Source organism: Suricata suricatta, chromosome 12, assembly GCF_006229205.1.
Source record: "Suricata suricatta isolate VVHF042 chromosome 12, meerkat_22Aug2017_6uvM2_HiC, whole genome shotgun sequence".
NCBI lineage: Eukaryota > Metazoa > Chordata > Mammalia > Carnivora > Herpestidae > Suricata > Suricata suricatta.
In genome coordinates this window covers 73,047,578-73,071,422 of record NC_043711.1, presented here as the reverse complement: position 1 = coordinate 73,071,422, position 23,845 = coordinate 73,047,578, and the positions used below count along the sequence as shown (strand labels likewise).

Genomic DNA, 23,845 nt, shown 5'->3' with positions numbered 1-23,845 from the left:
CTTGAAACCAAAGATTAAAAATAAAATTTCAATGAAGTGTCTCAAAATTATATCTTTTGAAATTACTTCACACCATGTATCTGAAGAGTGGAGTTGGCGGAATTAGAGCTTGGAGATTATGTTTATTTTAGGAAATTCTTTTCAGCAAAGGATGTTTAATTCCTGCCGAGTTTGATTAAGATAAACTCATAAGCATCACATACTGACAAAATGTTATTTTTAGAACCCTTGTCAATTGTTGGTTTAGTTGGATCAAACTAATAATTTTGTTCTTGTCCTCCAATTCAACTTGTTTTGTGCATATTTTCTTATTTATTTTTTAATAAACATTCTGCCATGACAGTGTAAGTAGTTATAAAATAATAACATAGAAAGTGAGGTGAGGAAAAACAGTTAAGACCCAAACAGATGTGAACTGCTGCCCCAGTCCAGAATGGAGACTCTGTTGCAGTTGTTGGTGTCCTTGGAATGGACAGGCCATCCTGTCTTCAACATGACAGCCAGAACCAAGATGTAGCTCATGACTGTCCCGTGGTGCCTTTGTTGTAACCTTCTGGTATAGACATCATAGTGCCAGAATGGACTTGGGAAACTCACGAGGTGTTCCACCATCCTATGTTACTGGTGGGAACACTGAGAGTTAATTAGTGTCATTCATTTAGTTAAGGACCTCTGCTTTGATCAAACACCTTATGCGCACAGAATACTTCGTGCATCTGGTTGCCCAGTGTGACTCCCATAACTTGGAAGCTTCAAATATATAAAATGTCTGCTAAGTTGTTCCCATGCAGAACCTCAAATTAAACGAAGACTGTTGCTAGTAAGTCCCACACATTCAGGCTAAAGAGAACATTCAGGAGAAATGAGTTATCTTGGGCAAATTCAGACAGCCTCTTCCTCATTTTTCTCTCTAACCTGTTTGGAATTTCTGACCACATCAGTATGTAGTGACTGGCCTTGCTGAGCCACTGAGGGCCATTCTCAAGCCACCACTGTGTCCCATTTCTAGCCCTGCCCGGTCTTGGTAATTCTGTCTTCTTTCACAAACTTGACCTCAGAAAGCTCTTGGCCACCAGAATGTGTGATTTTAAACTCTTTTTTAACTCTATAATAACCATAAATTTTGTAACTAGACAAGGGTAGCTGTAACTGTGTGGGTGACTCACAGGTTGGAGTTAGGAGTGATGATAAACTGGACTAGACAGTATAAGTCAATATTTGGTTTTTGTTTTTATTATCAGCGTGGTTTTTTATTTAAAATATAACAACTCTGAGAATTGGAATAGGACTGTGTTACAACCACTCCTTCAAGCTGAATTTTACGAACAAAAGGGAACTTTTTAAATGCTAGAGTTCCTACTATGTTATATATTAAATTGTACTCTCAGATGACCTTCTAATTTCATTTACAGTCATGCTAAAATGAGAACTTTTTCTTGTAACCTCTTTAAGTATTAGAAAACCCCTTATATTCAGTTGGCTCTAAATATCAATCTTCAATATTTAACAGATGTGTCTCAAGTACAAAAAGTATAATCTCGGGGCACCTGGGTGGCTCAGTCGGTTGAGGCTCCGACTTCTGCTCAGGTCAGATCTCACGTTCGTGGGTTCGAGCCCCGCATCGGGCTCTGTGCTGACAGCTAGCTCAGAGCCTGGAGCCTACTTCCGGTTCTGTGTCTCCTTCTCTCTCTGCCCCTCCCCCTCTCATGCTCTGTCTCTCTCTGTATCAAAAATAAATTAAAAAAGATTTTAAAAATTTTTTAAAAAGTATAAGCTCATCAAATTTTGATATTTGTTCACTTATTTCCTCCTATACAACTTTGTCTTCTTAACCAATTCCTTCTAAACTCAACATTTTCAAGGTTCCCCTTCCAATTCTTTAACGAAATGAAAAATTATCTTTGTACACTTGCCTCTACTTCATTTAGGTTATATTTCAACCAACCAGCCTTTGGACCTCCCTAAAGTATTCTCTTATATCACTTACTCATTTATCAAGAGTACCTTTTTATTGTTTTCTAGATTATTTCAGGTCAGTTTCTCTCTGATAAGAAAGTTGGGACTTTTGTGGAAGTGGATATGTTTGGTTTGCCTGTGGACACGAGGAGGAAGGCATTTAAGACCAAAACATCACAAGGAAATGCTGTCAATCCTGTCTGGGAAGAAGAGCCCATTGTGTTCAAAAAGGTTGGTTGCATACCCTGGATATGAGATATAACTGCATATTCTAAGTGTTTCACTCTGAGAGAAAATGATGAGAATAATTATTTGTTGCTTAATTTGGAAACTTACACATTTATAAAGCAATAGGACTTTTGGGAGCTATCTTAAAAACTATTCAAGATCTCTGTGAATCACTTGTTTGGATTTTCAAAATTGTGTTGTGAATCAATTAATTCTAGTATACCTCATTTGGAAAACCAGAAAAACATATAAATTAACTTGTATCCTCTCATAATACAAGTGATAAATGATTTTTTTCATTGTAACTCAAATGAAGTACAATGGAAAGTAGAGAATAATATGGTAGTGGAGAGAAGGAAGTTCATACTACCTTAAAAAAATTATTAATTATGGGTGCTTGGGTGGTTCAATTGGTTAAGTGTCTGACTTCTGCTCAGGTCATGATCTCTCAGTTCATGAGTTCAAGCCCCTCATCAGGCTCTGTGCTGATAGCGCGGAGCATGGAGCCTGCTTCCGATTCTGTGGCTCCCTCTCCCTCTGCCCCTCCCCTGGCTCACAGTCTGTCTCTGTCTCAGTCTCTCTCTAAAAAATAAATAAACATTAAAAAAAAAAAGAAAATTAAACCTCATGTAATCTCTCGCCTGTGGAGAATGATTATTCCATCTTGTCTGTTTTCTGTCTGACAGAGTTAAAATCTTTTCCATTCGGCTGGGCCTTCTCTTTGCCTTCACCAAAAAACAAATCCTTTTCACACATGCTTGTCACACAAAGGAGGACAATAGTCCAGAAAAAAGTGGAATAGACTATCTTACCATACTCTTTGCTTTTATCTGACCGAATGATCTACAGAGGCCATTTTCTGCAAAGAGAGTGTCTGTGTTAAAGGTCTCTGTGTTCCCACTATTTTAAATATGTTAACAGATTTAATAATAGTGTATACCCCATCGAGTTATTAATAAGTGCTTTCTTTTATAAATTTTTTAAACATTTATTTTTGAGAAACAGAGCCAAGTTTACAGAGGGGCAGAGACAGAGAAAGACACAGAATCTGAAGGAGGCTCCAGGCTCTGAGCTGTCAGCACAGAGAGTCTGACACAGGGCTTGAACTCACAAACTGTGAGATCATGACCTGAGCTGAGGTCAGATGCTTAACTGACTGAGCCACCCAAGCGCCCCAATAAGTATTTTTCTAATATACTGAAAATATTTCTAAAATGTCTGGCACCTTGAAAATAGTCAATAAATGTTACTTTATTCTTGTTACCAAAAGTAAGTTTTTAAGGATACGGTTAGCCCCACATTCTTGACACATGTTTTACATTGAAGGAAGAAAATGAGCAATTTCTTGTTGCTTATTTGGGAATTGTTTATAAAGCAATCTCACTTTGAAAGCTATTCTTTTGTATTTTTGCTTTTGCTTTGAAAGTATAAAAGTAATTTGCTTTGAAAATGTACAAGTCAATTCTCAAATACTGATAAGACTACTAACATATTTAAAGATATAGTTAAACCTTTATCATTTCCATCTTGAGAATGTTCATTCAAAAGTAAATGGTCTACATGTGAACAAATTCCTCATCAGGACAAGATGATAAGACATAGATGAAGCCATATCTTTGGTAATCCTTTTGAAAATTAAAGTTATAGAGCAAAGACTGTTTTTTTTATGAGTTTACTGTCATAAACCCAGTGCTTCTTCCCACAGTGCCTCCTCCATGAGCATCACCCCCTTGACCCCCCTCCCCCCTCCCCCTTCAGCCCTCGGTTCATTTTCAGTATTCAGTAGTCTCAGGTTTTGCATCCCTCTCCCTCCCCAACTATTTTTCTCTTCCCCTCCCCCTGATCCTCCATTAGGTTTCTCCTGGTCTCCTGTTAGACCTATGAATGCAAACATATGGTATCTGTCCTTCTCCGCCTGACTTATTTCACTTAGCATGACACCCTCGAGGTCCATCCACTTTCCTACAAATGGCCAGATTTCATTCTTTCTCATGGCCGTCTAGTACTCCATTGTGTATATATACCACATCTTCTTGATCCATTCATCAGGTGATGAACATTTAGGCTCTTTCCATGATTTGGCTATTGTTGACAGTGCTGCTATGAACATTGGGGTACATGTGCTCCTATGCATCAGCACCTCTGTATCCTTTGGGTAAATCCCTAGCAGGAGCAACGACTTTTTAACAGTTAGCTAAGTAGAAACTTCTACGTGAATTCAGAAGCACAAGGCATGTTAGAATATTATCTTTCTAATCCTTCCTTGCAATTGCACCCTCTTGTAACCACAAGTCTTCCTAATGTCCCTCTAGGTGGTTCTTCCTTCTCTGGCCTGTTTGAGGATAGCAGTGTATGAAGAAGGAGGTAAATTTATCGGTCACCGGATCTTGCCTGTCCAGGCAATTCGACCAGGTAAGGATAGTGTGGTGAGAAACGATTTATCAGAGTTCTAAAGAAAACCATCACTGCCTTCTGTGATTCTTAAAGAATGATTTAGGAAGCCCTCTGAAGACTCCATGGCTTATAACAAATGCTTTATCTTTATGATCACAGATCTGTTGGTTGGCAGGGTTTGGCTGGGCTCAGCCACAGCTGAGTTAGGTTTGTTCCATGTGTGCTCATTCAGCGGCTCCAGCTGAAGGAGCAGTGGCACTCACAGTGTGGACTTTTGTGGCATCTCACTGGAATGCAGAAGGTCAAGCCTGACTCTGCAAGTGCATTTTAACCCTCTGTTTGCACCACATCATTAACAAAGCAAAGCATATGGCTAAGCCCTAAGTCAAGAAACCATGTAGAAGAATTTGGACCAAAAATCCAGTCTATGACATACAGTTTTAAATTCTCTTTTGTGGTGGAGCACCTGGGTGGCTCAGTTGGTTGAGCATCTGACTTTGGCTCAGGTCATGATCTCACAGTCTGTGGGTTCGAGCCCCACGTCGGGCTCTGTGCTGACAGCCCAGAACCTGGAGGCTGCTTCAGATTCTGTGTCTATCTCTTTGCTCTGTCCCTCCCCTGCTCATGCTCTGTCTCTATCTCTCAAAAATAAATAAACATTTAAAAAATTTAAAAATAAATAAGTAAATTCTCTTTTGTGGGGAAAAACATGATTGGAAAGGAAAATGATCAGAATTGACATTGTTTTCCTGTATGATGAGAAAAAGAATATCATTCAAAAGCATGCAAGTTAAAATGAGAAAGAAGTGACTTGTCTGTCATCCAAAGTCATCTAAAATCAACACTTCCATCACATAGATATTCCCGTATGGTCACTAATACTGTGAAGGAAATGTGCAATGCATGGTATTCATGTCCCCCCCCAGGCTATCACTACATCTGTCTGCGGAATGAGAGGAACCAGCCTCTGATGCTCCCAGCTGTCTTTGTCTACATAGAAGTGAAAGACTATGTACCAGACACATATGCAGGTAAAAAACCTGACTGAGGTGATATTTCCATATGGGGACGTCCATATTTTTGTGGGTTTGTGGAAGGAAAACTGGACCAAAACTAGGCAGGAAATTCTGGCCTCAGAATCACTTTCATTTATGTATGTACGTTTATTAAACTGCTCAAACCTTTGTGAATAAATTTTAATTTAATTTCACTTAAGTCCCAATAAGTATGGAGCATATTTATATACTAGTAGTATTATTTTTATGGGTCTAACTCTTTCTATTCCATACTACCCAGGACTACAGCAGTGTGTCTAGGTCTGTACAATGAACTTATCTTCAGCCAATTTTAGAAGCCAGATCCTTTCCATGGGCAAGATCCTAAGTTGAGAGGAATTAATTTGTGACCATGTCAACCAGAAATCATAAATTTAAATATTTACAATGTTAAGTAGTTTTGTTGTAACTACTGGGGAGTGGTGGAGACTATGGAAAACTTGGAGCACATGCCCACCCAAAGATGGCAACCATAGCTCACTCCAGCTAGACAGAATCATGTGTGAATGAGACTTGCATTGACAAACATTTGGATTGTTCCAACAGTCTGGAAAGCAGGTTGTTTATGTGAAAGTTCTTCATTTATGAAAGACCTATTTGGGCCAAATAGGACAAGTGTGTGGGCCATTGCTGGAATGGATGGACTCCTCAAAAATTATATATATATATATATGGAGCATTGAGGCATCCTAGGTTGGAGTCTGTCCAGTTTGGTTGTCAGAGCTGAACTCATTTGAGTTCTGTCTTCTTGAGGTTGCAGCAAAGAGTCTTGACTCTTGTCCATTTCCAAAATGTTGGATGGATGAGTGGATAGTTACATGGGTAGATGGAAGAGTGGAAGATGGATGATGAATGGGTAGTTGCATGGATAAGTAGATAGAAGATGAATGAATGCATGGATGGATGAGTAGATGGATGGATGGCACATAGGAAGGATGGATGAATTAATGGATGGATGAATGAATGATGGATAATCACTGTATCTAGGACCTTTGATCTAAAATGTCTCTTCCTTATTTAGATGTGATTGAAGCTTTGTCAAATCCAATCCGATATGTGAACCTGATGGAGCAGAGAGCCAAGCAACTGGCTGCTTTGACACTGGAAGATGAAGAGGAAATAAAGAAAGAGGTGAGGGAGTGTCCTAATCGTATGCATTAAGCATGATTTCCATACCCACTGGCTGCCTTTCCTTATGTAACATCACACCTCAGGAGAAGAAAATAGCACATTGGAAAAACACTTTGATGGAACTCAGCATTATCTCACAAAGCATCTACATGATTGGCTGAATTGTTCATATTTCACTCTCTTCTGGTACTCTGTGGCCAACACCAACATCGTATTTTGGGATGGCACTGAACAGTCCACGTCTTGCAGTTTCAGGTGAAAGTTTCTAACTGATTTCATATTGATAAAAACAGTCAGAAAAGAAGAAGATCATCAAGTCATTTAGAATTTTCTTTGTTTTTAAAGTGCAGGATTTTTAAAGTGCTTTTGAGACATCTTAGAATACAGTAAGTACTTAATACAAATACTTGGTACATTGTGTGGGCCATAAAATGTTTACTATTATTATTACATTGTATACTTATATATTGTAATATATTTCCAAATAATTGGTATGTTTTTCTAAATTAGATGTCACAATGCAAAGAACAATTAAGGAAGGGTCTTGAAATATTAGAAGTTAAATTTAAAACTCTAAGGCCTTTATGTAGACTGACAATCCTTTAGTTTTTAAAAAAGTGAAATATAATTTAATGATTGAAATGATTCCAATATTAAAAAGAATGAAGGGAATGAGCTCTTTTATATTTCACTTGAATAGTCAGAGGATAGATACATGAAAAAAGATGAGAAAAAATGGAGGGAGAACTATCAGAATGAGAAAAAGAAATTTTGAAAATTGCTTAGATAACTATACCTAATAGCAAGTCCATTAAAGTTAACATTATTTATGAAATTGCTTTTTTCTTATTCCAAAAGAAACCTACGTTTATCATAGAAAACATTGAAAATTAAAAATGAGTAAAGAAAACTCCCAAAGATATTACCTCCTATAAATTAAACACTTAAGCCACCCAAATATAAGTGTAAATATGGAGTGTATATGTAGCTAGTCTTTTTATGCACAATTATTACTTTTTCATAAAGTGGGATCATATTCACAATCTATGTTTTAACTGTTTATTTTCACATACTTCATATATTTTCCATGTCATTAAATATTCTCCTACAACATAACCTTTAATGACTTCATCCTAGTCTTCTATCATATAGCCATACCATAATTTATTTTTCCTGTCCCCTATTATTGGACATTTGGAGTGCTCCACTATTTAAACAGGCCTTCAGTAAACATATGTAAATACATACTTAACACACCTATGTTATTTCTTTGGGGGGTTTTTTGTATAGAATTTTAGAAATTTTTGATTTAAGATACTGAGCTAATTAGACATGGGAGGGAAAGGAAAGGACAGGAAGAAAAATACTCCACATAAGAGTATAATTTTTCAGGGTTGCCTGAGTGGCTCAGTGTGTCGAGCATCCCAATTCCCGATTTTGGCTCAGGTCATGATCCTAGGGTTGCAGGAGCAAGCCCCGTTTCAAGCTCTGCAATGAGTGTGGAGCTTGCTTGGGATTCTCTCTCTCCCTCTCTCTCTGCCCCTCTGTCCCTCCCCCACTCCTGTGCACATATGCATGCTCGCTCTCTCTCAAAATAAATAAATAAACATTAAAAAAAGAGTAAATTTTTCCAGGCTCTTATTTACACTTGGTGGCATCACATCCTGTAGGCAATAGACAGTGAAATTTAGACTATAAGTAATGTTTTCTGTGGTATGCCATAAGTAAGGTTACAGGAAAACTTACACTGCCAGAAAATTATTCTTAACAGCAGATATGAATATGTTTCCGAAGTTATTTGTGCTTCTAACATCTATGCTTAACATCTGTGGAGGGGGAAAACAAAATGGTGAGAAACAGTTGGGCCCCCTGCTTGAATTTTGAGAGGCTAGTCCAAGCACTCACTGCTCACACAGGGCCTGCATCTGGAGGGGTCTTCACATGCTACCAGCAGGTGCTACTGGTGTCCTTCCCAGACCTTCTTTTCAAGGGCTGCCATGCCCACCGTTGCAGGTGTGGGTTGCAGAGGGCTCATGCCTTCACACTTCTGCAGAGGACTGGCCTGGGCTGAACGGAGCTACCTTCTGGAGATGTCTGGCAGGTTATTCTGGGAAGAAAATGACCCATGCCCAGTGACTGAAAGAGGTAGAAGAATAAAAGCCTAGGTCCCTTGCTTCTGGGTGGACAACTGCTGCATTGCAATTCATACTCCTGAGCCCCTGTAGGATCATACTGAGGCAGAACTCCAGGATGAGACCATATTTCTTTTTTTTTTTTTTAACTTTATCCATTTATTTTGAGAAGGAGAGAGGCAGAGACAGAATCCCAAGCAGGCTCCACACTGATAACAGAACCTGACCTGAGGCATGATCTCACAAACCATGAGCTGAAACTGAGTCAGACTGAGCCACCCAGGCACCCCTCACCTTTTTATTAAGCTGAGACCACATTTCAACTTAATCTTTCCCTGTCTTACCATGCTTTCCTCATCTTTCTGCAGTTTTCTCCCGAGAGCCTTGTCTCAATAAATCAGGCACTCAAGCCCCTTGTGTTGAGTTCTGCCTACAGGGAACGCATCAATGCCAGGTAGCGGCTGCTTTAGACTTAAAGTCAAGGAGGAATGCCCTTTCAGAATTCTTTTTCTGGGAACCAAAACTTGAATGTTTGGCAATAGTACGTCTTTAATTCTGGTGGTCCTTCGGAGATTGTAGTACTTTTCCTTTTCCAATGGCCTTTGAAAAAATTAAGCAAAGAAAGATTTAATGAATTTCTCATTTTGCTCATGTAGACACCAATATGGAAATAGAGGCTCTCCTTAGAAAGCTAACAGAAACTCTGGAACTTTCTCTTCTATCGGTTTTAGCTTTTTAACACAAAATATAAAATGTGATGTAACATAAATAAAAGATAATTCGGTAAAGATAATTTTTATAGATATTAATAATCATTAATAACATTCTCCAATAGAAACCAGGAATTTCTTTAATCAATTGGATGTGTTTTATTTTCTAGGAAATAGAAGTTCAAAGAAAGCATTTGCAAGTGAAACTGCATGTATTGTCACTATTTAGGAAAAATACTTTTTTATCATAGAGTTCTATCCATTCATTAGCTAGGTTCTCCAAGAGTGAACACTCAGTTGAAGAGAACATTTCAAGACACTAGCAATTTCTGCTTATATAGTACAATTGACATAAAGGTCTCCTAATGGCGTATTCTAATGATGGTGCACCAGAGACCATTTTTCTAGTACTGCAAAAAACATATATATATATATATATATATATATATGTGTGTATGTATGTATATGTGTGTGTATATATATAAGAAATAGGAGACCTTGGGCCTTCAAGATGTCAGGGATTCTTTCACACTGCCATCTTTTCAAAGTCTTATTTTTGCACCAGACATCACATATCAAAAATCTATTTAGAAAGAATGCAACACCAATGGATATAAAAAATACAGAAGTAGCATTTAGGTCAATTTTATTTTTGTTTCTCCTCTAGCAATGGTGATCAGCAAGGACTTTCAGTAAATATATAATGTTGGTTAATTTAGAAGACATTTAAACATTTCCAATTTTAGAAATAATTTTAGAGGCATTGAATCCCATAGATTTCATATGTTCCAACAGAGAAAATATAATTTTTTTTCTTTGAAATGTCAAAACCCCAAGCGACCTCATTTTTGAAACTCAAGAATAAAAATCATTTGCCCTTACCATGTAATGCTAGGAAGAAACAGTCATTTCACACCTTTGAACACCAGTGTGCCCTTTATCTTGTCTTGTAATGATGTAAGTTTGTTTGAATGAGGCCACTGAAAATAAGTAGCAGTGGTTTTCTCAAAAGAAAATTCTATCTAGGACATGGCAGGCACTGGAGACACTATTTTAGCAGCAAAGACTTTTTTAGTATAATCCTTTTAACTTGGCAGTTATAAAGGTCATTTCTATTTGAAAATTAAAGACTTCATTGGACTGCAAAATATTCCCAAATTTGTAAGACTTTAATAAATTATCTTCATAGAGTAATTTGCAAACCAAATAAGTAGGCAAGTTGAAAATTCCCCCATGCTTTGAAACTAGATATTTGGCTCAGATCATGTGAAAAGATTGATAGATGATAGATACATAGGTAGATAGATAGAAATCCAATACATATTTATGTCACAATAGAGATTTGTATAGCTGGATTTACTTTTTCTGTAAAAACAGTTGTCTTTCAGGATGCTGGGTTAATAAAGTTGTTGGAAAGTTGACTAGTCTTAATTATAACAAAGGCTTTATAATATTCATAGCTATTTTTTTATTTTTAAAAAGTATGTAAAATTTTTTTTAATAAGAGACCACACACACACACACACACACACACAAAGGCCCTCAGTAATCTTGCAGATACTGTTAACATTTTTGGTGTATTCTAGTACATTTTTATGTATATATATTTTTCTTTAAAAAAACTATTAATTTTAAAATTGATTCCACAACCCTAGTATTTTAATGTGGTTATAGAAATACCTAATGAGACATCAGTAATACTCCTTCTTTCCTATTTTTAAAATACACCTGTAAAGTGAAAGAAGTAAATATCTAATGTATTGATTACAAAACATTATGTGACATCATTAATGTCCAAATGCAATATTTGGACATATCTTGTTGTAGCATGTCACGGAATGCAGACATGTTTTACTGAGTGTTTGCTATGTACCTAGCACCGTTCTGAGTCCTTTGTTGTAGTAACACAATTCAGTCTTAAAATGTCCATATGTCTTAGTTACTATTATTATTCCCATTTAACAGATGAGGAAACTGAGGTACTGGGAGAGTCAGTTCCTCAGCCTGTGTCACACAACCAGTAAGGAGCAGAGTTGGTGTTGAAATCCAAGCAATCTAGCTCCAGAAGTCATGTTCTCTACCAGCATTTCTAGAAGTCTAATGTGCAGACCAGGGCATTATGATAAAATGCAGATCCTGATTCAGCTCTGGGATGGTGAAAGGCTCAGCATCTCTCACAAGCCCCAGCTGATGGGATAATGCTGTTCCATGTAACATACTTTGAGAAGTAAGGGTCTATACTACACCCCATTGTACTACCTCAATAAGAAAACCTAAATATTCTAGCAACCTTTAATAAGAACTAGCCTTTCTTCATCATTCTGTCCTCTATTGCGTGTTGCTTGGCTAACTGAGCACAGAATAGAAGACCTTTACCTTAAATAGTAACAACCTTTGAGTTGAATCAAATGTCAAGATTTCCCTCCCCCACTTTAATGGTTTTGTTTTGTTTTGTTTTGTTTTTTGAGAGACAGAGAGAGATAGCATGAGCAGGGGAAGGTCAGAGGGAGAGCGAGACACAGAAACTGAATCAGGCTCCAGGCTCTGAGCTGTCAGCACTGAGCCCACGTGGGACTTGAACCCACGAACCGTGAGATCTTGACCGGAGCCAAAGCCCAATGCTTAACCAACTGAGCCACCCAGGTGCCCCTCTTCCCCCCCTTTAAATCACTTTATATTATTGTTCTTCAGTCGGTTAGGTTTATATATGTAGATTCTATTTGATTAGGTTTTACAGTGGCTTCTGGTCAAAATTCATTTACCTCCAGCCCAAACCTTCTAATTTATAAAGGCTGCTTTATTCATTCACCAAGTGTTCATTTCCACTCTTGGAGAAAGTTATGATCTAAGACATAGTACATGATGCTCCAAACCTTACTCAACCCTCAAGGCCAAAATATTTGTTCTGAAGAATCTCCTATGTCATCTGTGTGTATATCATCCAAGTGAAGGTGGGTGAGTGGTGTTCATGTCATTTTGATGTTGAAAGGGAGAGTTATCTAGTAATACCAAAATTTCATTTATTCCACAAGGCCAACTTTTAAGTTCTCAGACTCATGTGTTCTTATAATTGAGTTGTAATATAGCAAAAATAATTTCTTTCTTTCTTCAGTGTATGATGTTCTAGGCATACTCAATGAGATTTGATAATTTGACAAGAAAAAGATTTGATGGTCTGGTGCAAATTTCACCAGTACAATTACAATAGCAAAACCCAACAACAAAAAATTCAAGGTGGTATTTGCATAAGGTTATAGTGTTTAACTCAAGAAAACCTGAAGTGTCTTGAAATAGTTCTAAGATAGAAGCATGGTACCTCATCCATGGTTCAACGACTTGGTGCTAAGATCAAATATGAGGTTTACTGGACATTTTGGATTCTCTTTAAAGGAAAATCTTACTCCTCAAATAATAATTTAGCAAATTACCAATTTATAGAAACAATAGTTGCTCATAGTACCTGAACTTAAAGCAGCTAATAAAGTAGGAAGAGAAAGTTTGCCTTTTTGGAGATGACCTTTAGATAATGACACCATCCCTTTCATTTCTGTAAGGTTTGGAGTTTACAAGGGATGTTTTGGGTCCCCTGGATAAAATTGAGCCCTATGTACATACTATGTAATCCTTATCTATAAAAAGAGGGAACCGTTGCTTATAAAGGTAGATTCACTTGCCTGATATCAGTAATCACAAAATAGAGGAACAGAGTTGTTGTTTTTAAATGAGTTCTCCAGAGAAGACCATATATGCATTTGAGTTGAAATTACTCAATAACTGATCAATTTCATTGCTTTTACAAACCTACTCCATTAACAGTTTTATAGATGTTGATGGATTTCAATAGGAGGTTTGGGTTCATCTGCCTAAAACAGCAACACATCCAGAAATTTGAATATCGGAGTCTGGGCCATGCCCAGCACTGTAGGAACTGTAAAAGTGTGACTCTCAATGACAAAGTTTTTTCACTCTCTTGAGCAAGGCTTCTCAGATTTTAATGTGCATACAGATTACCTGGGGATCTTGTTACAGAGCAGATTCAGATTTAATTGGTCTGAAGCAGGACACAAAATTCTGCATTTCTAACAAGCTTCCAGGTAATGCTGATGCTAGTGACCTATGGACCAGATTTTGAGTAGCAAGGCCCTCAGATTTAAGTATCTGTCAGAATCACCTGAATCATTTCTTTTTTTTTTAAGTTTTTTTAAATGTTTATTTTTGAGAAAGAGACAGAGAGACAGAGTGTGAGTAGGGGAGGGGGTAGAGAGAGAGGGAGACACAAAATCCAAGGCAGGCTCCAGGCTCTGAGTTGTCAGGATAGAGTCCCACGTGGGACTGGAACTCACAAACTGCAAGATCATGAACTGAGCCAAAGTCAGCAGCTTAACCAACTGAGCCACCCGGGCTCCCCATTTCTTAAAGCACAGATTGCTGGGCCTCACCCTGAGAGTTTCTGATGGAGTAGGTCTGGGGCAAACTTGCATTTTTTTAATGTTGATTTATTTTTAGAGAGAGAGTGAGAGAGGGAGAGACCCAGCAGAGGAGGGGCAGAGAGAGGATCCAACCTGGGCTCTGTGCTGACAGCAGAGAGTCCTATGTGGGCTCAAACTCATGAACCTTGAGATCATGACCTGAGTCAAAGTCGACACTTAAGAGACTGAGCCACCCAGGTGCCCCTGAATTTGCATTTCTAATGAGTTTGTAGTGATGCTGCTGCTGCTGGTGAAGGCACCACTCATTGAGAACCAATGCTTTGGGGCCCTACATCTGTGTCTTACCAGGGGATCTCCCCACATGGAATTAAAAACCCATTATTCCAGCCACTCTAAAATGTAGGCTTAATCACAGAAACCCAAGGAGGGTTCCAGGAGAAATTCTCTTCTCGGGGAATTGTCCCAAATCTGTTCTGTGAGCAATTGACCTTAGTCTTTGCCACATGATTTGGCTTAGTTAATTTGAAAGATACATTCCCACAAGATGAATGTTAAAGGTGGTCGGTCCATATCCGTTTTAAAGAGTCCATGATTTATGCCCACCTATAAAGAGCTCATTTCTTCTGATTTCTTTGGAGACTACATCAAATATTTCTAATAAATTAAAGTTGGCAGGAACAGTAATATATATAACATACATAAAATAGTATCTCCCTTTAATCTTTCTGAATAAATATTTCTGCCATACTTATGGATTGAATGCAAATTCTCTACAGACAAGAGAAAGCAGCATCTTCATTCACTCAGTGATGTATTCATTCAAAAAAATTGTTTCCTTATGTCAGCATAACAATTAGGTGGTTCTTTAGTTTTGAGACCTTGTCATTGATAGTATATCTAGTGATAAGCAGAAAACGAAGTGTGGATGTCTTCATTTGTTCATTGAATAAAGATTTTTTGAACACAACTTTTTCAGTCACCATGCTGGGCATTATATACTGTATATATAGAATGATGAGAAAAATCAGATGCTCTCATAGGCCTTATGTAATCTAGGGGAAGAGCTAACAATTAAAATTCATGCATATACATGTAAGATTGCAGCTGTCATAAGTGTTTCAAAAAAGATACCATGGGAATGCTGACGATTATTTTCTGCGATCACAGAACGACAAAAACCAAAGTCAACACTTGAATTTATTCAGCTCCTTAAAGCTCTCTTCTGCTTCTAATACTCTGGTAGATTTTTTTTTAATTTTTTTAAAATTTTTTTTAAATGCTTTACTTATTTTTGATACAGAAGAGACAGAGCATGAGAGGGGGAGGATGAGAGAGAGAGGGAGATACAGAATCTGAAGCAGGCTCCAGGCTCTGAGCTAGCTGTCAGCACAGAGCCCGATGCGGGGCTCAGACCCCAGGTCTGACCTGAGCCGAAGTCGGAGGCCCAACCGACTGAGCCACCCAGGCGCCCCTCTGGTAGATTTTTCAAAGTACAGTTTTGCCATTATTTATTATAAAAATTCTCAAACATACCCAAATGTTATAAGGAGTGTATAATGAGCATCTATATATCATTCATCTGGATTCCACAATTTAAATTTTGATGCATTTGCTTTATCACATCTATATCTATCTGTCCATCCCTCTATCCATCCATTATTCTCTTATTTATTTATTGTTTTACATTTGTTTAGTTTTGAGAGACAGAGAGAAACAGAGCACAAGCAGGGGGAGGGGCAGAGAGAGAGGAAGACACAGAATCTGAAGCAGGCTCCAGTCTGTGGCTGTCAGCACAGAGCCTGACGAATGGCTTGAACTCACAAACCATAAAATCATGACCTGAGGTGAAGTCAGATGCTTAACCGACTGAGCCACCCAGGTGGCCCACTGTCTTATTTTGTGATGCATCTCAGAGTAGTTTGCAAATATTAGTACACTCATCCTGAAAGGCTTCAAAATACTTACATCAGGATATGGTTTCTAGAAACATTTTTGATTCCTTAGAAATGTGCAGTAGACACATTACTTAATTTCATTCAGGTAGTATAAATTCAAGATTCTAATTGTACATGTTACTTAACAAAGTTCTTTCTTGAGGAAAAAGCTAGTTCCAACAAAGTCACCCTCACTGGCCTGGCCTGAGTGGACTGGATTTCCACATGATGGCATTATAAGCCTTGCCCTTAATATTATGTAAAAACTGAAGACCCTGCCCCTTCCTCATCTAGTTTCTGAATCAAGAAGCTGTCATTCTAAGCACTACATGGAAGGGACTGTACATTTTAGGTGACTTAGGCAGGACGGCATGATCCAACACCTCCAATAGTACAGTAAATATTTCATATTTGGAAGGCCCCTTACTTACTATTTTAGTCACTCAAATAAATCCCCCAAATTCTAGTTTTCTACTGCTTGATTGTCAGATCCACATTTGCAATGTCTGGATGGAAAGTTTTTTCAACCAGCGTACCAAATGGCATCTCCTCCAAAAATTGTAAAAATGGCCTTTCAAATTATCCTTTTACTGATCCACTTGTGTTATATTTTAAAGATGCTTCTTTTCATTTTGGAAATAGGAAGGATGTAATTTTTTAAATAAAATTTTGGCTTTAACAAGTCCTTTATTCCATGTTTGAAGGAACAAGTTGTAATGCTCCGATTTGGGCACTAGAGGGCAGGCACCCACTTCGGCTGTAGTTCATGCTGCACCATTGTCTCCGCCGAACTAAGCAAATCTAGTGCAAATAAAATACTCTCTTCCCTGAACCTTCTTTTTTTGAAACTTATTTCATTGCATCCCAGAAATCTCTCCGGTAAACTGAAAAAGCATGCATTTCTCATTCTTTAGTTTCTATTGTAATTTCCACTACAATGTGAAAGGATTTCATGCTTATTTTATTTGAATTCATAAAAAAAGAATATTTGGGAAAAGACTGAGGAGAAATAAAGTCATGAGTGTTGACTCCCACTGATTCTTTCAAGTGGGATAAGGAATTTGGTTTATGCCTTTCAGCCTACATACCTATGAAGGGGAATTATTCACCCTTTCAGTGATGATGTCCAAACATTTATAGTATTATATTACTATAAATATTTTTAATTTTTCAGCTCCTGTGTTTAGCTGTTCTATTTAACTCATTTAGCCCTTTATACCTGAATGCCATTTCAGTGTAACAGAGTAAGCTCTTTGAGAATGATGTTTACATTTATACATCTCTGTATCTCAGTAGCAAATGAAATTAAGTTGCTGTTAGTGTAGAATACAGAATGAAGGACAGCAGTAGTGAAATTCAGGCTTCAGACTCTAACACATCCCACTGTTTACTGTGGCCTCTAGCAAGTTATATGACTTTTAATAAACTCTTTAGTAAAGACCTTTAATAACACCTTGGATTTCTTTGCTTTATAGTGAAGTCGGAAGGGCAGCCTACACTGTCTGACCCATTCAAGCACTCGGCGATTGACCGCTGTTTCTGCTACCACTCTCCACAAGGGAAGGGTCGATTAGAATTTGTCCGTAGTGTCCCTGGTTTGCAAAATACTTTAAACATCAGTCTGCTCTATTTGCCACTATAGATTCCCACTAGACTAATAAACAAAATTTGTTTCCAGAATATTGTAACAGACACCAGACAAATGTCAAGCAAAACACAAACAACAACAACAACAAAACAAGCAAACAAAAGTGAAATGTCGAGGAGCCGTCACATTCCTTAGTCTAGCACTTAGTCCTCCTCACCGACTGTTTTCTCTCCACCTTTGTCCCACCACTGGGATGTGGTGGCCGCAGGTCATCTGGCCCACTGGATTTCCAGCACACCTTCTCACCCCACCATTACTGTGGGTGCATTGCCCACCCTGACACAGGCACGGAGTTCTGGACAAACTCTGCTCCTCCAAGCAGAATGTACAGATGGACATCTTTGGGGCCAGATGTGATCAAAGATGTGGTTCGTTTGGCCTCAGTATTTAAAATTAGGAGATTCCATACAAATAAGTTTTCCAGCTTCACTAGAAGCCTGGGCATTAAATAGGCTGAAGCTGAGTGGCAGCTTCCCCCTTTCCAGGAGGCCCCTTTCCAGCTCCAGGCATGGCCCCACTTTGCCCTGTTGCATTAAATCTGGTCCTCTTTGCTCATTTCCACCATTTCCATTGACTGTCTATTAATGTAGAGTGTGAATGGCGCCCCCTTGGGGTTACGTAGTCCAACCCACCTTGCCTGTGAAGGAATCAACCCGTCTGACTGACCACTGGACTAAGTTAGCATTTCCCTAAATTTTACCTCAACATCCAGCACCAAACCTTGCTGGCCTCTTTATCCTCAATTATAGCTATAAAGTGTGTGTCTGTATGTTTACTCAACATTTATCTGCTTCAAATAAAATCTCTGAATTGATACATTACGTCCGTTTTGGGGATGTTGGGCTTTTCGTACATAACCTTGATAAGCAAAGATTTATTTTTCCTTCAACTTGACTCAAGGTGATGAATGAGCTTGGTTTCCCAGTGTGCAGCTACATGGAATGTCTGCAAACCTGATACAAGGAAAATAATCTGCCGACTTGGATTCATTTTGAACACACTTCCAGCCTGATGCCCCTAAGACACCAACTTTGGTTGCCAAAAAAAGCCACATATTATTGCCTTCATGGAAGCCAGCTTGCCATCACCTCCTTCTTTCCTTTATCAGAATTTTCTTTTACCCTAGCTTTCTCTGGAGGGCTAATTTCAGCCAGTGGTCACATCTCCCACTGGAAAAGGTGATTTATCTCCCACATGGTGCCAGACACCTAACAGGCTATAGACGGGGAAGGTCAGATGCCCATGGAAAGGAGCACCTTTCCAGGCAGTTGAGTTTGGGACTGATGTTCCCACCTTCTCTTTCATCCAGTCCCTCCTGTGCATCGTAAATGCATATCCTTTATGAATTTTGTGTCCAAACACCTATGGCATTTCAGTCTTTTCAAAAGTGTCCCACAAACCCAAACACCTGCAGGAGTGAGGCAGGGAAAGTCTAAACAAGTAAACAGGAAACGATCCTAAGAGAGGCAAGAAACCACTAGGTTCCACCCCAGTGTGGGAAATACAGGCCCAGTGTTGCCAACTGGGTTTTTCAAGAAAAGCAAGAAATTCGTAATTCATAAAATAATTCAGAAATTCATAAAAGCTCCTTAATGAAAATATTGACAACATTGGGTGAGCCCAACATTTCCATGTGCTATGTTTGGACCCTCTGCTTCCAGTTTGCAATGTTTTTTAAATTTTATTTATTTAAGTAATTTCTGCACCCAACAGGGGGCTCAAACACACAACCCTGAGATCAAGTCTCATGCCCCTCTGATGGAGCCATTCAGGCTCTCCCAGTTTGCAATTTTTTGTTGAAGAAAAAATATACAAGCCTTCCCTTTGGCTTAATGATACTAGGGATAATTTTCCTGATGGATATAACCTAATAATGCAGCCAAACCATGATTTACTCATCCAAAGTAGCTGTTTTTCAAAAGGCAGAGTTCTGTCATGGTGAGTTCTGTAGGCTGGCTAAGCTTCTCTGTCAGGCTCCTGCCTTCCCCCTTCACTTCCAGCCTCTAGTCCCAGGGCTCGTCTCTTCCATTTCAATAACTCTAGCCATGAGCAGGTCATGGGAGATACATAAGGATGATCTGCTGAATTAAAATAAGCTCTGCTCTCATTTAAAGCAGTTTTGGAACTCGTGTTTTAAAGGTGCTTCAGGGGATGGCGTAAAACCACTTGTGACAGTCATTCTCATCACACATTCTATAAAATGTTTTCATATGACCTTCTGCTATATGTAATTACATGACAAAATATCATAATGTTGGACTCTGAATGACTTCTGGCTATTTCCTAATATATTTTTGTACTACAAAGTAGAACATCAGGCCAGCCATTGCCAGTAATGTTTGCCATGAACCTGGAAGGCTGTTCTAAGAAAAGAGTTGCAGAGCAATTAAGAGTTGAATTCCAATGGTTTGTGATGACCACTGAGGCAATTATTTTATAAGGAACAACACTTACTCAACAAATATTTATTAAATGTCTATTCCACATAAGACACAATGGACTAGCTGCCAGAGGGAATGGAGTGGAGATTTCAGAAATTCCAGTACATTTATTATGATTATTCGCTGCTAATATTGCACAAGCCTTAGAGGCTTATTTATTTTACACACACCTATTTGCTCTCTGCCAAGAACTATTCTAAGCACTTTGTAAATATTAACTTATTTGAGGGACCCTGGGTGGATTGTTTGGTTGAGCGTCTGACTTTGGCTCAGGTCATGATCTCACTATTGGTGGGTTCGAGCCCCATGTTGGGCTCTGTGCTGACAGCTCAGAGCCTGGAGCTTGCTTTGGATTCAGTGTCTCCCTCTCTCTCTGTCCTCCTCCACTGGTGCTCTGTCTCTCTTTGTTTCTCTCTCTCAAAAATTAATAAACATTAAAAAATATTTTAATTAACTTATTTGATCCTTTAAACAACCTTACAGTGTAGATAGTATTAGGACACCCAGTACATACGTATCTTCACTATAAAGATGAGGAAATTGAGGCAGTGTGTTAAGTGACTTGCACTGCTGATAGGTGGCAGGGTCAGAATTTGAACCCAGGTAAATTTGACTCCAAATTCTATGCTTGTAACCACTGTACCAATTAGCTACTGCTACATAACAAACAACTTCCAAATGTAGTGTCTTGCAAGATCAACAAATACTACTTTTTGTGAGTCATTGGGTTAGTGGGGAAGTTCTGCTCCTTTGGACCAGGCTCAACTCAACTTAGCTGGGCTCGAAGTCATGTGTTTGTGGTCAGCTGGGGGCGGGCTGGTCTAGGAGATCCTTACCTAGATGACTCAGCTCTCCTGCATGCGGTGCCTCATCCTTCACTAAGGCAGCAGAGGTCTGAGAAAGACAGGAAAACTTCATAAATGCCTTTTCAATCTACTTGCATCAATTTTACTACTTGCTTATTTGGCCAAAACAAATCACATGACCATAACCAGAGTCAGTGTGGGAGGGCACTACAAAAAGGCATAGATATTGGAAGGTGTACAAACTGGGGCTTTTTAATACAATTAACCTACCACAGTCACGGTTAACTCCATGCTGTTTTTACTCTGCTTTCTAGACCGTTTCACTGGATATTTCAGATTCCAAATGAATTGTAAAAATGCTATCAAGTGTAGCCTTGTTGGTTTAGGAGGGAAAAAAATGTGAATCAGGAAAAAATATGTGACAAAGTGAAAGTATGTTTATGATTATAGGCTGACCCTGGGGAAACACCATCAGAAGCTCCAAGTGAAGCCAGGACAACTCCAGCAGAAAATGGAGTGAATCACACTACATCCCTGGCACCCAAACCACCCTCCCAGGCTCCCCACAGCCAACCAGCTCCAGGTAAACACTCTGAAAAGAGAGCCTCCAGTTTATTTATGCTACTCATGGGGATAGCACACTTTGGTTCCCCAGAGCATCAAGTGAGCAAAGATGGATGGACTTGGGAAGATAAGTGTATTGAATGATTGAATGGATGAATGAATGAATGAATGAATGAATGCCAAGAGAAACTGGTGAGTGCTCATCTGGCCCTGATCATAACTTCCAAATCTACAACAAAACATCACCCAGATTTTCACATCTTTATTTATAGTCCACATGCTGGCAGGTTTGTGAAGAGTTCTTCATGAATCTTATAAACAACTACGCCTTACAAGCATCTTCTTAGTTCTGCCTCACTAATTAAGTCTTTGCCAAGAATTCCTTTCCCTCTTTCTCCAACTTATTTTTCAATGACCTTGAGTCTCAACCATATGCTGAGTACTCTGCTCAGCCTTTCAAATGGATTGATTCATTTCACCCTCATATTAGGGCTCTGAGGTTAGATTCTGTCATTGTCCCTATTGGGCAGATGAAGAAACTGGTTTTGAGATGAAGGAGTACTTTCTGATGGCCACCTAGCTATTGAAGAGTGAAGTTAGGAGGACATAGTTCTCTGTGAGCCCAGTTCTTGCTTTCAGCAACTCTGCTTCCACAGGTCCACTCATGCCTCACTTCTCAAAAACATTCTTTGATTTCTGTGCAGCTCACTTTGACCTTTGATCTAAGACTGTATGAGGCAATTCTCTCTCATTTGTATGTCCTCTTCCCCAATAGATGGTAGGCTTCCCAGGATAGGCTTCAATTTGATGCTTCTTTTGCACAGACCTAAGGAATAGCATGCACTTAATAACTTTTTTTATTGAATGGGCTATTATTAAAGTAAATAAAAAGGAGAAGAATTTCCTTTTATGAAGGTGTGGATTCCTGTCTCCTTCCTTCCTAGTCCTACTACAGCATGATAGTGATGAAATCCGAATCTTTTATTTGGGAAAGGAGAGTATTTCTCATGGGGGAGAGTGAGATTTTAAAAAGAACAAATCCTATTGAATTTGTATCAAATGTGCATGAACTGTGGCCTGTACTTTTTAGAAGGTTGTTGAGGTCAATAACTGTCAAGAAGATTTGATCATAATGAGTGGTATTTTCAAATGAAGATTTTTATATACCAAATACAAACATTTTGAGGACTTCTGGAATATAAATAAGTGATTGAAATATGTGAGTAAATAAAGTCTTATGCTTTGGAGAGTAAAAGAAAATTTGGCATTTTAGCACTTAATTTTCTTAATTGATAATTTTGAAATAATTTGACTTACAGAAAATTTTTATTTATTTATTTTAAAAAAATTTTTAATGCTTTTTATTTATTTTTGAGAGACAGAGACAGTGCGAGCAGGGGAGGGGCAGAGAGAGAAGGACACACAGAATCAGAAGCAGGCTCCAGGCTCTGAGCTGTCAGCACAGAGCCCGACATGGGGCTCGAACCCACAAACCATGAGATCATGACCTGAGCCAAAGCCGGAGGCTTATCCGACTGAGCCACTTCAGCCAACAGAAGAATCATTTTTAAAATGGAACAGAATACATTGCAAAAATGGTCTCCTCTTCCCTAGTGTTAACTTCTGTCAGAATCATGACGCAGTTACCAGACCCGGATATTAACGTTGGCACAGTACTTGGAACTGAACTACAGACCTGGTTTGAACTTCACTTGCTTCCTACTGATGTCTTTTTATAGTTTCAGGTTCCAACTCAGGATCCCACATTGTATTTAACTGTCATGTCTCATAAGGTTCCTCGAGTCTATGACAGTCTCTGAATCTATCCTGTCTTATATGACCTTGACACTTTTGAAGAGTACTGGTCAGTGATTTCGTGGAATATCCCTCAGATTGGGTTTGTCTGCGGTTTTCTCATGATTAGAATGAAGTTTTGCAATTTTGGCAAAAATATCACAGAAACAATGCTGTGTCCTTCTCAGTGCATGATATCTGGGTAGCCTAATGTTAGTATTTCTCATCATCGGTGATGTTGCATCACTTGGTTAAGGTGGAGTCTGCCAGGTTTCTAAACTGAAATTTATGATTTCTCCTTCATAGATAATATTCTTCTTGGGGGAGGTACTTCAAGACTATGCAAATACCCTTTTTCTCTTTAAACTTTTGTCCAATAATTCTAGTATCCACCAATGAATGGATTTTGTCTGCCACAGTTTTCTTTAATGTTTATTTTTATTTTTGAGAGAGAGAGAGAGAGAGAGAGAGAGAGAGAGAGAGGGAGGAAGAGCATGACAGAGACGGAATCCAAAGCAGGCTCCAGGTTCTGAGGTATCAGCACAGAACCCAACGCAGGCCTCGAACTCACAAACCGCAAGATCATGACCTGAGCCAAAGCTGAATACTCAATCCACTGAGC

General features: G+C 38.7%; 1 protein-coding gene across 1 annotated transcript in view; it reads left to right on the top strand.

Annotated features, from left to right (window-relative positions):
• PLCB1 (phospholipase C beta 1) overlaps positions 1-23,845 on the top strand; it is a 664,399-nt gene that overhangs the window by 526,075 nt on the left and 114,479 nt on the right. Inside the window, exons 20-24 of the mRNA XM_029917918.1 lie at positions 2,023-2,187; positions 4,497-4,596; positions 5,505-5,609; positions 6,655-6,764; positions 21,316-21,448. Of these exons, the coding sequence (XP_029773778.1) occupies positions 2,023-2,187; positions 4,497-4,596; positions 5,505-5,609; positions 6,655-6,764; positions 21,316-21,448 (613 nt within the window). The remainder of the gene's footprint in view (positions 1-2,022; positions 2,188-4,496; positions 4,597-5,504; positions 5,610-6,654; positions 6,765-21,315; positions 21,449-23,845) is intronic.